The 12,404-nt window shown below is 44.9% G+C and overlaps 1 protein-coding gene across 3 annotated transcripts in view; it reads right to left on the reverse strand.

Moving 5' to 3' along the window:
* The window catches only part of MAP3K3 (mitogen-activated protein kinase kinase kinase 3), a 69,819-nt gene that overhangs the window by 11,894 nt on the left and 45,521 nt on the right, over positions 1-12,404 (reverse strand). For all 3 annotated transcript variants that reach the window (XM_077853840.1, XM_077853839.1, XM_077853841.1), the window contains exons 6-7: positions 8,747-8,867; positions 1,235-1,368 (exon numbers count right to left, since the gene is read on the reverse strand). In XM_077853840.1, the coding sequence (XP_077709966.1) occupies positions 1,235-1,368; positions 8,747-8,867 (255 nt within the window). The remainder of the gene's footprint in view (positions 1-1,234; positions 1,369-8,746; positions 8,868-12,404) is intronic.

Consider the following 12,404-nt stretch of genomic DNA (forward strand, 5'->3'; position numbering starts at 1 on the left):
CTCTCTTCTCAAATAAATAAAATCTTTACCAAAAAAAAAAAAAAAAGAAAGAAAAAGAAATTTCCCCTTCCCAGACCAAATCCTAAAAACTTGTAAGAGTGGATCTTTCTCTTATGTAATCAAAGCAAGCTCATTGAAAAGACTTCAGAATGAAGCCAGAGATCTCACTCTTGCTGATTTTACCAAGCCAAAATGCCATTTTCATCAAGTGAGCCATTAGTTAAAAAGTTAGCCATTAAAATGAGTGAGCCATTGTGGTAGGCATACCCCACAATGTGGCCACCCCTCTTCTTAAGTATGGGTAGAATTTGTGACTTGCTTCTAGTTAACAGACTATGGAAAAGAGGGTGATATATTCATTCGCATGATTATGTTATATTTTATGACTCTTATCTTTACAGACTAGAGCAAGAGATTCTCGTCTTGGCCTTGAAGAAGCTGCCATATTGTGAAAAAGCCATGTGACAAGGAACTGAAAGTGGCTTCTAGGAGCTCAGGATGGCTGCTGGCCAACAAACAGCAAGAAGACAGGGACAGTGCTACAACCACTGCCAACAGCCACGTAAGCTCAGAAGGGAGCCCCAAGCTCCAGAAAGGAATGCAGCCTGGCTGACACTTGACTACAGTCTTGTGTAACCCTGAGTGGAGGACCCCTGTTAAATCATGCCTAGTTCCTTACCCAGGAAAATTGTAAAATAATAAATGTATGCTGTTTTTAAGCTGCTAAGTTTGTGGTAATTTGTTATGTAGCAACAGATAACTAATATAGCTGTCTACCACCATAAAAGCTCACCCAAAGTTACATTTCTACAGTGTAATTTGGATATGGTATACTCCCTACCTTTCATCAAGAAATAACAGAACTAAAATATGGCTGATGAAAAACAAAAACTGTCAGTTTAGGATTGGTCATATGTTATATTCTGCTGATATCACAGGCAGTTTTAAGGAGGTATTCAAATAGCAGAGCGGTCTTCTGCAGGGAGACCAGTGAGAGGAGCACAGCAAGGTAAAATGTGTCGAATGTTCATCCAACACCAAGAAGGCTAGGTAGTTTACACGGTGTCGACAGCAGGAATTAATACTTGGTCCCAAAAAAGGAATAGTCCATATTTGGGCAGGTCTGGTTTACAAAGGAGCTAAGAGATGGGGTTCAAATCCCTCAGCTCTGCACCAGGCCCATTATAACCTTGGTCTGACACACCCCAAGGCACACCCCAAGCCCTGTACTCACACACTGCTCACTCGTCTCTGGGATGAACTCCCCTTCACTGTTGATGCTGGTGTAGGATCCCTGACGGGCAATGCGTTGCTGCCGCTCAGGCACGTAGCCAGGAGGAGGTGAGCTTCGGCCAGGATTCTGGGAGCCTAGAGCACAGAAACAAGACCTTTTACAACACAGCCCATGATATGTGGCTGAGAGCAGCAGACAGGGGACCAGGTCAGACCAAACATCTGTCGCAGAGGTTGGTACCAGGTAGGGATTCAGCAGAATTCCATTTGTTTCCTTCACTCTATGTGGCAGATACAATGGGTTAGACTCAAGATCTATTCCACACTTCTAGTATGCCTTCCTGTACTTCAGAAATTAATCAGTTAAAAGCTATTACTTCTACAACCCCCAAAGGTCCAGTCAATCAGATGTACTTGTGTGAGATTTAGATGACCTCCTGCTGCTCCTACTGCTCCTGGCCACTACAGTCATGGGAGCCCTGGTTCTTCTTTCTGCTGCAGCATTAGTGGAGACCTCACACCTGGCCTCCAGTTTTCCAGACGTCAAGGACAGATGCAGGCATCCCTATGGATGTGGTAGGGACCACAGCAGAAGGGTGCTGTGCTTCTGAATCTGGTAGCTTCCTGAGCCCAGAAGAGGGAAGAGCTCTGTGGTGTCTTAACCTAGAATTTGTTTCTTTCTCTCCAATCACTTTATAAGATGGGATATGCACTACATTTCTTCTTCCTGAAACTAGTTAGAGTGGATTCTACTCTACTCTGTGCACCTGAACCCTGACCAATATACTCTGGAGTGAAAAGGTATTACACGTTTTAACTAGAATGAAGCAAAAATGTGTCTTGTAAGGGATTGATTAGAATGAAAGAAAAACTTACTTATTGATGAAGTCCCAGACAGTGGTCTAACTATCCCCAGACAGCATGAACCGCCATTAGTCTGTTACATGGAGTGTCTAAATGAACCCTCCCCGGGATAAAATATCCAAGGCCCTGGACACCAGTTTCCACTGAACTCTCCCCTGTTTTACAGGTAGGATGGGACTGGCTCACATGATGAGGCCAGCACTACAGACCCAGGAGGGGCTGGGGGAAAATAGCAAAGGTTTTCTGAGCTTTTATTTCCAGCCAGAGACTTTCACTTTTTCCAATACACATTGCTGCCTGCAGAGAGCCAGCCTTGTTATCTGATGGGCAATGGGCCAGGGGCTATTGTGCACAGGCCCACAGCTTGGGGCAGGAAAGGGAAGTCTCCCCAAACCAATGGCTATCAGAGGAAGCAAATGGAAAAACCAGGAGTTGGCAGAACTGCTACAGAGCATTTTCAGTTTTGTTTTTATCTTCAATTCAGAAATTGGGGGCCAGTGAGACACATAACAGCAGTCAAGAACAAATAAGACAGAGACCTTAAGAGGACAGGATCCTGGACTGCAAGACCGAAGATGCTCCCACTGTGTACCAACAGGGACAGCAGCGAGCTAGACAGCACAAACTACAGTATGCAAGACAACCCATTCTAGGCCTTGGAAGGCAGTCATGCGGGGATGGAAGGTCTCTGGGATGCCCTTCACTGGCATTCCAGTTGGATCTTGCTCTATTCTGATGAGATCATTTGTGCCAAGGGGCCCCATCAGCAGTAGCTGAAGCAACAAAGCAGAGTAGTAGCCCCATGTTCAGGGTGGCCCACAGCTCTGCACAAAGGTGTTCTACACATGAGGAGAAAGCCAGGGCTTTAAGCTGCTGATGAGCTGTAGTCCTCCCAGAGTGTGCCAGCTGTCTGTGAGCTTCTTAACCCACGGCGCAAAGTCAGAGCAAAACTCACCCAAAGTTGAAAGACTGGCTCTCAGATTCTAGCCCTTCTCATAGGAGACTCTGGTCAGGAAGCTGATGCAGTCAGGAAGTTCCCTCTGCAGGGAGTTCTAGGGTTTGGGGTCAGTGTTAATGTGCAGGTCATTGCAAGTACAAAGAGATAGCTGTTTTGGCCATCAACTATTTTTTCTAAACCCTGCTGTCTCTTGCTGGGCAGATGAGATTGGGGGAGGAATCGACTTTTTTTTTTCTTCCTCAAATGGGAAATCTTAACCAGTATTCCTCAGTGTGCTCACACTGGACCAGGCTGTGCAGAACAGAGCTTCTCAACATTTTGTACCACGAGACCCTGAGAACATCCTAGATGTTTCAACTTTCAAAATTCCCATTTTATTTTGAAGTTGCCACCACTACTAAATAGTTTCTGGTCTCATCTAGCATCACAAAAGAATTTACAGCAAGGAGAAAAACACCGTGGAAGTGAAGGAAGCTGACGTGGGTGACCACCGGTTCTGCCCTTCCAACTGCACCAGGACAGGAGGGCTGGAGTATGCACTGCTCTCTAACCAGCTACTGCTGGGGGCCCCCTGCAAGTCACATCTCCGTTCAACTCTCCTCTGCCTGAACTTTCCCTCCTCTCCTCTCAGAGGCCTAGGGCTCTCCTCCCCCTTGCCAAGGCATTAAGCACTCTCTACCTGCACTTCCCACTTCACCTGCAGCAGGTGCCTCTGGCACCACCCTCAATGCTCATTTCAGCTGACCTGGCACCTCCCTTCTTCAAGAGCATGCTCAGATTTCTAGCTTACAAACAGTCTTGACCTTACTTTTGGCCTCTCCTGTAAGCCACTAACCCACCTCTGTTTTTCTTTTACAGCCAAACTCCTCGAAAGAACAGACTGCCTCTGCTCCCCTGCTCCTCATTCCTTAGGGGTTGCAATCTGACTTGCTGTCACTGTGGGACTGCAGTGGCAAGAAAGGAGATGGAGTAGGAAGAGAGGCAAAAGCACTTAGCGAGATGCCCTAGATCCAATGGGAGTCAAAATATGGCAGGGACAAGTCCCTGAGGCTTGGCTATGTGGCTTAAGAACACCACCCAATGTATTGTGGAAACATGGTGCTTGAGCTCAACTTCAAAGGTGGGTAGAATTTCTATAGGCAAAGATATAAAGAAGAGCATCATCATATAGGGAAACTCCATCTGCCTTTCTGAAGACCCACATGGGCCTTTGGGTTAACTCATTACCTAGTTGTTGTTCTTGTTTGTTGCTTGTTTTTGTTTTTTAGCATGAACTAGTTTAACAGACTAACTGGCTTGAAAAAAATTAAAATTCAAGCCATGTATATTATGATGGGAAAACAAAAAGCAAATGTGACAGCTGGTTTCAAAGAGTTGAAAACCTGTCATATGAAAGATGTTACCTATGGATCTGTGTTGTTCGAGAGTCACTGGGTAAAGTGAGGGAAGATACATTTTCAATTCAATATAAGGAAGAAGTTCAAAGAAACAGCACAGATTGGGCTTTCTTGTACTTCCCCATTACTGAAAATGGGGCCATGGCAGCTGAATGACCCACAGGTTGCCATCTCTTGCTGTATACTCACAGGTTTCTTCCCATTGTAGGGGAGGAGAGCAAAGCCCACTTGTTCCTGCTGGTTGGAAGCTGAACTGCTAAGGCTTTTCCTTTGACCCCATTTCTACTGCAAGAGCTTTTCTTCGTGCCTGATACTAAGACCCTGACTCTCTCCTCTCTTCCTATTTCCTTCTACGTACACTGTTACCAGCACAGTAAACACTCAGACATTTGTGGATGAGAACAACAGTTTGTGCCTCTTACCCTTTCCAACCTAGCTGGTACCATGTAAGTCCTCCTCCCACCCTCTCCTGCTTCTCTAGTGACTCCTCTCCTGTGTCCTTTGCAGGTTCATCCTCCTCTAATTGGCCACTAAGTATCTGGGTCCCTGAGGCTCAGCCCTCAGGGACCCAGATATTTCTTACTCTGCAGTCTCTGCCTAAAGGCCTCTCATCTGGACTTCTGGCTTCAACTAGACAATTTCTAATTTTTTTTTTCCTAGTCCTGATTTTCTCCCCTTTGAGCTAGAGACCTGTATATCTATCTGTCCATTTGATAGTTCCTCTTAGTTACCTCAATGGCACCCCCAATTCAACCTGTTTAAAATATCAGGTCTGCCCCTTCTCAGCACAGGAAACAGGTCCTCATCTATTGTTCCTGTCTTAGTGAAAGGCAATGTCATTTATCCAGATCCATACACCAGGAACTTATCTCTTACTCTTTCAACACTCATAAAGTGTATCCAATACCACAGTGGTTCTTGAACCTCTTAGGACCCTTTTACACTTTGAAAATCAAGAGTACTGAAAATCTTTTATTAAGTGGATTATATTAAATTTTTAAAAGATTTTATTTATTTATTCATGAGAATACACAGAGAGGAGAGAGAAAAGCAGAGACACAGGCGGAGGGAGAAGCAGGCTCCATGCAGGGAGCCTGACATGGGACTCAATCCTGAGGCTCCAGGATCACGCCCTGGGCTGAAGTCGGCGCTAAACCTCTGAGCCACCCGGACTGCCCGGATTACATTAATTGATATTCACTGTATTAGCAATTAAAGCTCAAAAGTTTTGAAAACACAATAATACACAAGCACACATTCCATTAGTATCAGAGCAATGACATCACCTCAGGCAGGTAACCTCTGAAAAACTCCTCATACTCACGAAAGAATGGGGTAAAAAGGCAAATCATAGACCTCCTCTATGGAAAGGATCCTTAGGGACCCCTTGCCCCAAGTTCCCAGACCATACTTTAAGAACCACAGCAACGCCATGTCCTTTTGTATTTGCCTTCTAAATGTCTTAAATCCACCTGTGCTTCCTCTCTCCACTACTGTCACTAGCCTAATCCAAACTTCTGTCTTGCCCTGGACCAAACTACATTAGCCTAACAAGGTTCCCCTTTCAATCCATTCTTGCTCCCCTGCAATCTGTTCTCCACACTGTAGCTAGAGTTTTTCAAAATACAAACCTGAATATGTCATACCACCTATTCCTATTCAGTTTAAAAACAAGAAAGTGGATTTTCACTGCTTTCAACATTAAGGATCAAAATCTTCATCATGAACAACAAGGCTCTGCATCCCTCCCCAGCTTCAGCCCGTTCCTTTGCATCACTGTTCTCAGCTCTCCAGCCTCAAGGCTTCTTTCCATTTCCAATCACACCATACGCCCTCAGCCATCAGGCCTCCCCACGTGTAGCTCTCCCTGCCTGGCACTCTCTTCCTTGTTTTCCCTTTGGATCACTCAGGCTCTAGATCATAGGCTAAGGCTTTCCTGGCCCCGAAATTAGGATGCAATCCCTCTGTTATACATGCTCACAGCACCACACACCTTTCAGTCACAGCCTATAAATTTTACATTACTCTTATCATGACAAATGTTTGTCTTCCTGTGCATCTCTAAAAGCCAAGGGGCAGGACCCAGGTCTTTTTTGCTTCCCATGTTTCTGGCACATAGCTGATACTTGGCCAATTAAATCTTAAGTGAATAAATGAATGAACAAAAATGTAGCTTGATAGGGAGAAAAGAAAATAAGATAATGTGCTGAACACCGTAATAGAGACGGGGATAAGGGACCAACATTTTCAGTGGCTTCCCACTGCCTACCAAACACACCCAAGGGCAGTCAAGACTCCTTAGGAGTGGCCCAGGCATCCTTTCTCAGCTTTTTTTATTTTCCTCCAAATATACCAGCCAGTCTGAAGTACAAGTGAGAGCTCTACAGGCCCTCTCCTCTCATCCTTATCAATGGAAATCCCCCCACAATCTCTAAAGATCCAGTTCAAACAGCTCCTCCACAGAATACATATCCAAGTTATCCTAGTTAGAAATAACCTCTGCCATTTCTTGGCTTTACGGAAAGGCTAGCAGGCTCCACCCACTTCTTCTGTCATGTCCACCACACTCTGTGCCACTTGGGGTTCCCCAAACCCACTACCTTCTTTTGTGATGGTGTCTGGCAGGTACCCCTTCCTGTGCCTGGAATATCTCTATGCTCAGTAAATGTTTCCTTCATGTGGAAGCTCTGAGGCTTCCTCTTCTGTAGAAGCCCTTCTCCAAAGTCCTAGGCCGAGTTGGGTATTGCCTCTTCCCACCCTACCCTGCCCTCCACTGTAGCCCCCACTGTACACACCTCCATTGTAGCCCTCATCCCAGCCCAATGGCTGGTACACACTGCTTGCTGAATGAAGAAACCCAAGATCTACATGTACTGGGAAGCTGTGTTGGCCATTTTCTAGATACACAGGAACTACTTCATAGAAATCCTATTCCTCAGCATTCTCAGACAAGGAAACTCCATATATGGCTCCTCAAAACAATGGCCCAGCATTTAGCCCCTGCCTCTACACACAAATCTTGGTTAGGAGCAGGAGGCCCAATCACTGCCCCATGTTGATCCTCATTGCTTCCTGTACAAATGAACAATGCTGCCTTCCTCCAGCCCCTCAATCTCTCTGAGGGCTCTGGAACAGAGGTCATGCTGGCAGAGTTTCCTAGGCTTCAGGGCACCTGGATTCCAGGGCCAGAGATGTTTCAAATAGGGCCTCCTTGCTAGGGTGCTGGCTCTCTGTCCCCCACCCCCACCAGCTTATTGAAAACATCGTCACCAATTAATTATCCACGATGCTAGAGAAATACGAAACTTTTATACAGGTCTCCAGCTTGGCAACACTTACTACCAGTGTTTGCTCAAGTTCCAGAAATTACTCAATAAGGCAAAGTCAATGCCTCAGTAACACATTCTTCTGCCACCCTTTCAAGAGGCTTATCATTCACAGACAGGCTTAGCAGCAGGATTGATGTTCAGAACTCCCCAAACTCAGCTCAAGATCTTCAGAGAGTTCAGTTTGATGCAACTCTACCTGTGTGGATAGAACTTGTCTTCCTAGCAGTAGGAGGGGTCTGAGCAACATTAGGGCAGTAGGTTCAACCCAAATGTTTGGTAAGGTCAGGTTTCCCTCTTGATACAAATTTCACAATTCAAGACATGAGCTTTCTCTTCAGACTCTGAGGAAATGGGATTCAGAGCCATACTGGACTATCTGGTATAATGCACAGACTTGACTTGGATTTCTTTCCTGGGAGGTCTGGGGGCAGCTACATAGTTTTCTTCCTAGTTAGCCAATCACATACATTATGGCAACAGTCTCCTGTTCTTTCCAGACAACTTAGTTTGATTCTCTAAAAGTTTCATTAATCAACATCTTCCTCAAAGTGTAAGGACTCCTCAGGAATCATAAGCAAGAGATCTGAAGTTAAAATTTAAACTTGGACCTTACTTCTAACCTGTAAGTCCCTAGTTTTTTAGCAAAACAATGGTCAAAAATGAGAGTGAACTGTTTATTGTTGGAGGTCTCCAAGTAGATGTTTGAGGAGATCACTTTTTCAGACATGTTTAAAAAGGAACTTGGTCACACCATCACATTGTTATATTGTAAGCTCCCTGAGAGTCAAGGACACCATCCCGGTCATTTCTCTACCCATTCCCCCCAAATAAAGGCATAGAGGATTATTTTCCACAGAGTTAACAGTCAATAAATCTTTGATGATGGTTTTTAATTAATATTTAATTTTTTAAAAGCATGGGCAGATAAATTAGATGAGAGGGGAAAAAAGAGGTGAAATACTCACTGACAGAGACGTGCCTGCTTCTGGGTTCAGGGGGCTGATAGATGGTATTGATATCTCCTGCAGACTGGGAAGCTTTGATCCGCACCTGCCTGGACACCCCAGAATGGGGAGAGGGACTGGTCTGTAAGATAAGAGGAAAAAGGTTGAGCTATCTTTAGCAGGCAGGCCAAGAGAGGCCCACATGTCCCTTCTGTAGAACAGCTCGTGCTCTTAGCTGTCTTCATGCTTTCAATACATGAGCTACCCAGTCTTCCCCCCCAAATCTTACTCCTCAACCTGGGCAAATCACGATTTCCTCATGGTAGTTTTACAGCTTCAGTAATATCTGAGCACTAAGACCCAATGCTCCAGTTTAAGAGGTGATGACCCAGGCATGGAGGAATAATAGGTTTTCCTATAATAATATGCTAAACAGAAAAGTGAGTTGTAAATACCCTCTCATAAAATTCTCCAGAGAGCTTGGGAAAAATAGCAGGAAATTATTTCAGCAGCGAGATCACCAGCCGAGTGGGGGGTCAGAATAGAGAATGACAGTAACCTCTCCGCCCAGCAGAATTCTGGTTGGTAAACATGTATTCCTAAAAGTAGCTTGATATGCTGCTTCTCCCCCAACCACAATCACTCCCCACAAATTATGGCAAAATCTCAGTTGCTTAGTATCACCAGGGGTTTATGTGCAAAACCACCTCAGGGTTGTGTTCATCTGGGAAAGGCTATCATAGCTACCATTCTGTCAGAGGTCAAGGATCTCAGAACAGAGTCAGAAAGCTTACCACACACACACATTCACTTTTCCACTGTTCCAGTTAAGCCACCCAACGAGCCCTAGAAAAAAATCAAAGCAACAAAGAGGGACCTTGCACTGAGAAAGCTGAAAAGTGAAGGTAGATGGTGAGCAAGTGACATAGGGATGCGATTATAAATACGTGGAGCACTACAGAGAGTGGGAATGGGAGGTCAGGCGCGCTAAATAATTTGGATCAAAGTTTCAACTTGCTTCTCCAGCTCTTCTACCTCACATAAGAAAAAAAAAGTTCGACCTAAACAAACTATATCCTGTCCTCCAGGAAAAAGGCTTCCTGGTCTCAGGGCTGAATTCAGCTGCCAAGCAGCCTCCTCTCGTCTTTCCACGCCAGACTTTGTCACATGCAGGGCTGTCTCTACAAACTGTCTTGCTCTAACGGGAAGTCAGAACCAAGGGGAAGTGGAATGTTCTTTCTGAAGCCTCCGATGTGCAATAGCTCTCTGCTGAGAGTCAGAAAGGAAAAAACAGTCAAAGCCACATACTGGGGAAACAGGCCAGTGAAGGGCAAGGAAAGGCCACAGCCCTATAGTCAGAAAGAGAAGAGCCACATGATGAGCCCCCTGAGGACACCTGCTTGCACACAGTGCTTTTTTTCTTTTTTTAAGATTTTATTTATTTATTCATGAGAGACACAGAGAGAAAGAGAGAGAGGCAGAGACACAAGCAGAGAGAGAAGCAGGCTCCATGCAAGGAGCCCGATGTGGGACTCAATCTCGGGTCCCCAGGATCACACCCTGGGCCACAGGTGGCACCAGGGCTGCCCACACACAGTGCCTTATACACAGTGAGAATTCCATAAATCTTGGCAATGTGAATTTGAAATGTACAAAAGAACGTACACTCTAGACTCAATTTTAAACGCTAAGAACTGAGACAGTAAAGTAGGTTCCACAGCCAGCATGAGCATTGGTTTGTAGAAGGAACGGCTGAAATTATGGCAACAGGTTGGAAAACAGATGAAGAGGATCAATGGAGGTTTCAAAGGAAGGCTTCATATACCCTAATGTGCACAAATCACCTGAGATCTTGTTAAAACACAGATTCTGACTCAGTATGTCTGGGATGGAGTCGAGAATCTGCATTTTTTTTTATTTTTTTAAGATTTTATTTATTTATTCATGAGACACAGAGAGAGGGGCAGAGACACAGGCAGAGGGAGAAGCAGGCTCCATGCAGGGAGCCCAACGTGGGACTCAATCCTGGGACCCCGGAGTCACACCCCGGGCCGAAGGCAGGAGCTAAACCACTGAGCCACCCAGGGATCCCCTGCATTTTTTTTTTTTAAGATTTTATTTTTAAGTAATCTCTATACCCAATCTAGGGCTTGAACTTACAACCCCAAGACCAAGAGTCACACACTCTCCCAACTAAGCCAGCCAGGTACCCTGAGAATCTGCATTTCTAACAAGCTTCTAGGTGTGCTGATGCTCCTGGTCCATAGGCTACACTTTGAGCAGCAAGGTCGTAGGAAAGTTATATTTCAATTTAAGTTCACAGTTCTCAATCCTAGACACCCATTAGAGCTGCCTGTGAGGCTTTAGACACCTCACATCAACTACAACAGAATCTCTGGAGATGGGGCCCAAGGACTGGTATTTATTTTTTAAAGATTTTATTTATTTATTCATGAGAGACAGAGAGAGAGAGAGGCAGAGACACAGGCAGAGGGAGAAGCAGGCTCCATGCAGGGAGCCCAATGTGGGACTCGATCCCAGGACCCCAGGATCACATCCCGGGATGAAGGCAGGTGCTAAACTGCTTAGGCACCCAGGCATCCCTAAGGACTGGTATTTTTTAAATCTCCCCAAGTGTTTGTAATATTCAGTCAAGTTTCAAAACCTTAGTAGAGGGATAAAGGAGAATGGCACAGTAAACAAAAATGAGGTTCATGCAAGGATTCAGGAAACTTTGAACACAAACTAGAAGTGGGAAAGAGAGGGAGGTGGGGCTAGGAAAAACAAGAAGGGATTGTGGTGGAGTGAAAGGAAAGCCCACAGGTAAAGTGTGGCCAGCAGAATGTTCTAAAGATAGAAAACAGAAGGTGGCATTTGACTATTCAGTGTAAATCTCACTGAAGGACTCTGTAGGTAGCAGTGTGTGTGGCTAACACAAACAACACGAAAAATTACCAGGGAACCACATCAATAAAGATTATGGTGACTGGAAGCTACGGGATCAGCAGAAAAAGTGGTTACAAGAGTTGACCCACAGACTATCTTGATAAAAGATTTGATGGAATGAGACAAAACGAACAAGTGGATTCAACTATGCAGAGGGTAAAAGTGTGTGTGTGTGTTTGCTCCAGTTTGGTTCATGAGAATGTAAGGTGAGAAATGGTACCCTGGATCTCATTAGTCCTCTGCTTCAAGGGTGGCATCAAGAGACTTTGCACAGAAGACTGCAATACTTATGATAGTTATATTTTCTTCTCCTAAGGTAACCCAATAATTAAAGAGTTCATCCAAATTGAGATAAGGTGACTAAATCTGTGTTTTCATTATCTGTACTCTCCAGGGCTTCCTAGACTTTGACTGCATATTTACAGCTTAGGGTGCCTTTCTAGACTAAAGAGTCCCAGGCTTTTTTGGCTATTCACATACAAAAGTGACTCCAACCCCTTGAAAATGTCATCTTTCCTGGACCTTTTCTAGCTCAGTTACCCTCTGAGCTGTGGGAAAGAGAATGACACAACACCTCACAACTTCGTCCCATGGGCAACATTATACTTTCTGTTCTGCTTAAAATGAACTGTGGAAGAGCCCGGAGGAGGTCTTCCAAGGACACTATAATAGTTATCAGACCTCTCTCCCGGAGGGTAAGTGATAGGTACTGAACTACAAGTCAGAACATCTG

Source organism: Canis aureus, chromosome 16 (genome assembly GCF_053574225.1).
Source record: "Canis aureus isolate CA01 chromosome 16, VMU_Caureus_v.1.0, whole genome shotgun sequence".
Classification (NCBI taxonomy): Eukaryota; Metazoa; Chordata; class Mammalia; order Carnivora; family Canidae; genus Canis; species Canis aureus.